This window comes from Lucilia cuprina, unplaced genomic scaffold (assembly GCF_022045245.1).
Source record: "Lucilia cuprina isolate Lc7/37 unplaced genomic scaffold, ASM2204524v1 Scaffold_7688, whole genome shotgun sequence".
Lineage (NCBI taxonomy): Eukaryota > Metazoa > Arthropoda > Insecta > Diptera > Calliphoridae > Lucilia > Lucilia cuprina.
The window spans coordinates 190-1,527 of NW_025812626.1; the positions used below are offsets into that span (position 1 = coordinate 190).

Sequence of the window (1,338 nt, forward strand, 5' to 3'; positions counted from 1 at the left end):
CTCTCCACCAGAGTGATATCGTATACAAAAACACCAAACTTTAGCACATTTCACACAATTTAATCAATCAGGTCGTACATTTGAATTTGTCAGCATAAAAAATGTACATAAAAGTAGACAACAAAACTATGTATTAGACTCCAATACAAATAATATCAAATATTTAGTATTTGTTAACATTAATAATAAAATATGTAAATATTTATGTAGCCAATTTTCATTATCAAGTTTGTTTTGGTTAAAACATTTGCTATTACTTATGTAGACCTTTTTTACCTCTACATTAAACTATTAATAATAGATTTAATTTAATCTAAAAAAAACGTCTTCCTTATCAGTCAAATGACAAAGAAAACAACAATAATTTGTTGCCAATATGTATAATTGTACAATTTTTATATTTTTCCAAAACTAAATGACCCTTAAACAAAAACAAAAAAATAAAATGATAATCTTTTTATGAAACAAATTGATACCGTACACAAGCCCCAAAAAAACTGGGGCTCGTAGAAAAAGTGTAAAAACAAATTTATTTAATCTTCAATTGCATTTGGTGGGTAGCGGTTCGAGTGATATTTGTAGATTTCAAAAAAATAAAATTTTATTAGAATAAGACAAAATTTAATTAAATTCTGTGTGTATTTTTTCAAAATAGTGTTGTTGATTTTACTCCAACTGCCGAAAATATGTCTGAAGCCAAATTAATTTCGGGTACACAAGTGGCCAAGTGAGTTATCAAATCAAAATGAAATCTAACATTAAAATTAAAGTGTTTAATGGAAATTTTTAAAAACTGTTTTTATTTTTTTGCAACACTCTAGTGAAATACGTGAATCTTTAAAGCAACAGGTGTTAGAATTGAAAAATAAATTACCCAATTTTGCTCCCGGTTTACGTATTGTTCAAGTCGGCGGTCGCGAGGATTCCAATGTTTATATTCGCATGAAAATTAAGGCTGCCAATGAAATTGGCATTGCTGTTGAACATGTTAAATTGCCAAGTACTACAACAGAATTGGAATTGTTAGATAAGGTAAGTAAAAAGATGTTGTGAATTACATAAGTTTTAGTTGGCATTTTAGGAAATAAACATATATATTAAAATAGTGTTTGAGAGAAATTTGAAGAGCGAAATAATAGAAGTTCAAAATATGTCTTCATACAACGTCCAATAGAAGTACAGTTCTAGTTCAGTTCCAGTTCTAGTTTTGTTCTGCTCCAGTTCTAGTTTAGCTCTAGTTCAATTCTAGTTCAGTTCTAGTTCAGTTCTAGTTCAGTTCTAGTTCAGTTCTAGTTCAGTTCTAGTTCAGTTCTAGTTCAGTTCTAGTTCAGTTCTAGT

At 28.6% G+C, this 1,338-nt stretch overlaps 1 protein-coding gene across 1 annotated transcript; it reads left to right on the top strand.

Moving 5' to 3' along the window:
* Nucleotides 1-535: 535 nt before the first annotated feature.
* LOC124421244 (C-1-tetrahydrofolate synthase, cytoplasmic-like) lies at nt 536-1,032 on the top strand (the record flags this gene model as incomplete). The annotated part of the gene is made up of 2 exons (XM_046956119.1): nt 536-727; nt 822-1,032. Coding segments are annotated over exons 1-2 (252 nt in total), but the record flags the coding sequence as incomplete, so codon positions are not given.
* Nucleotides 1,033-1,338: the final 306 nt, after the last annotated feature.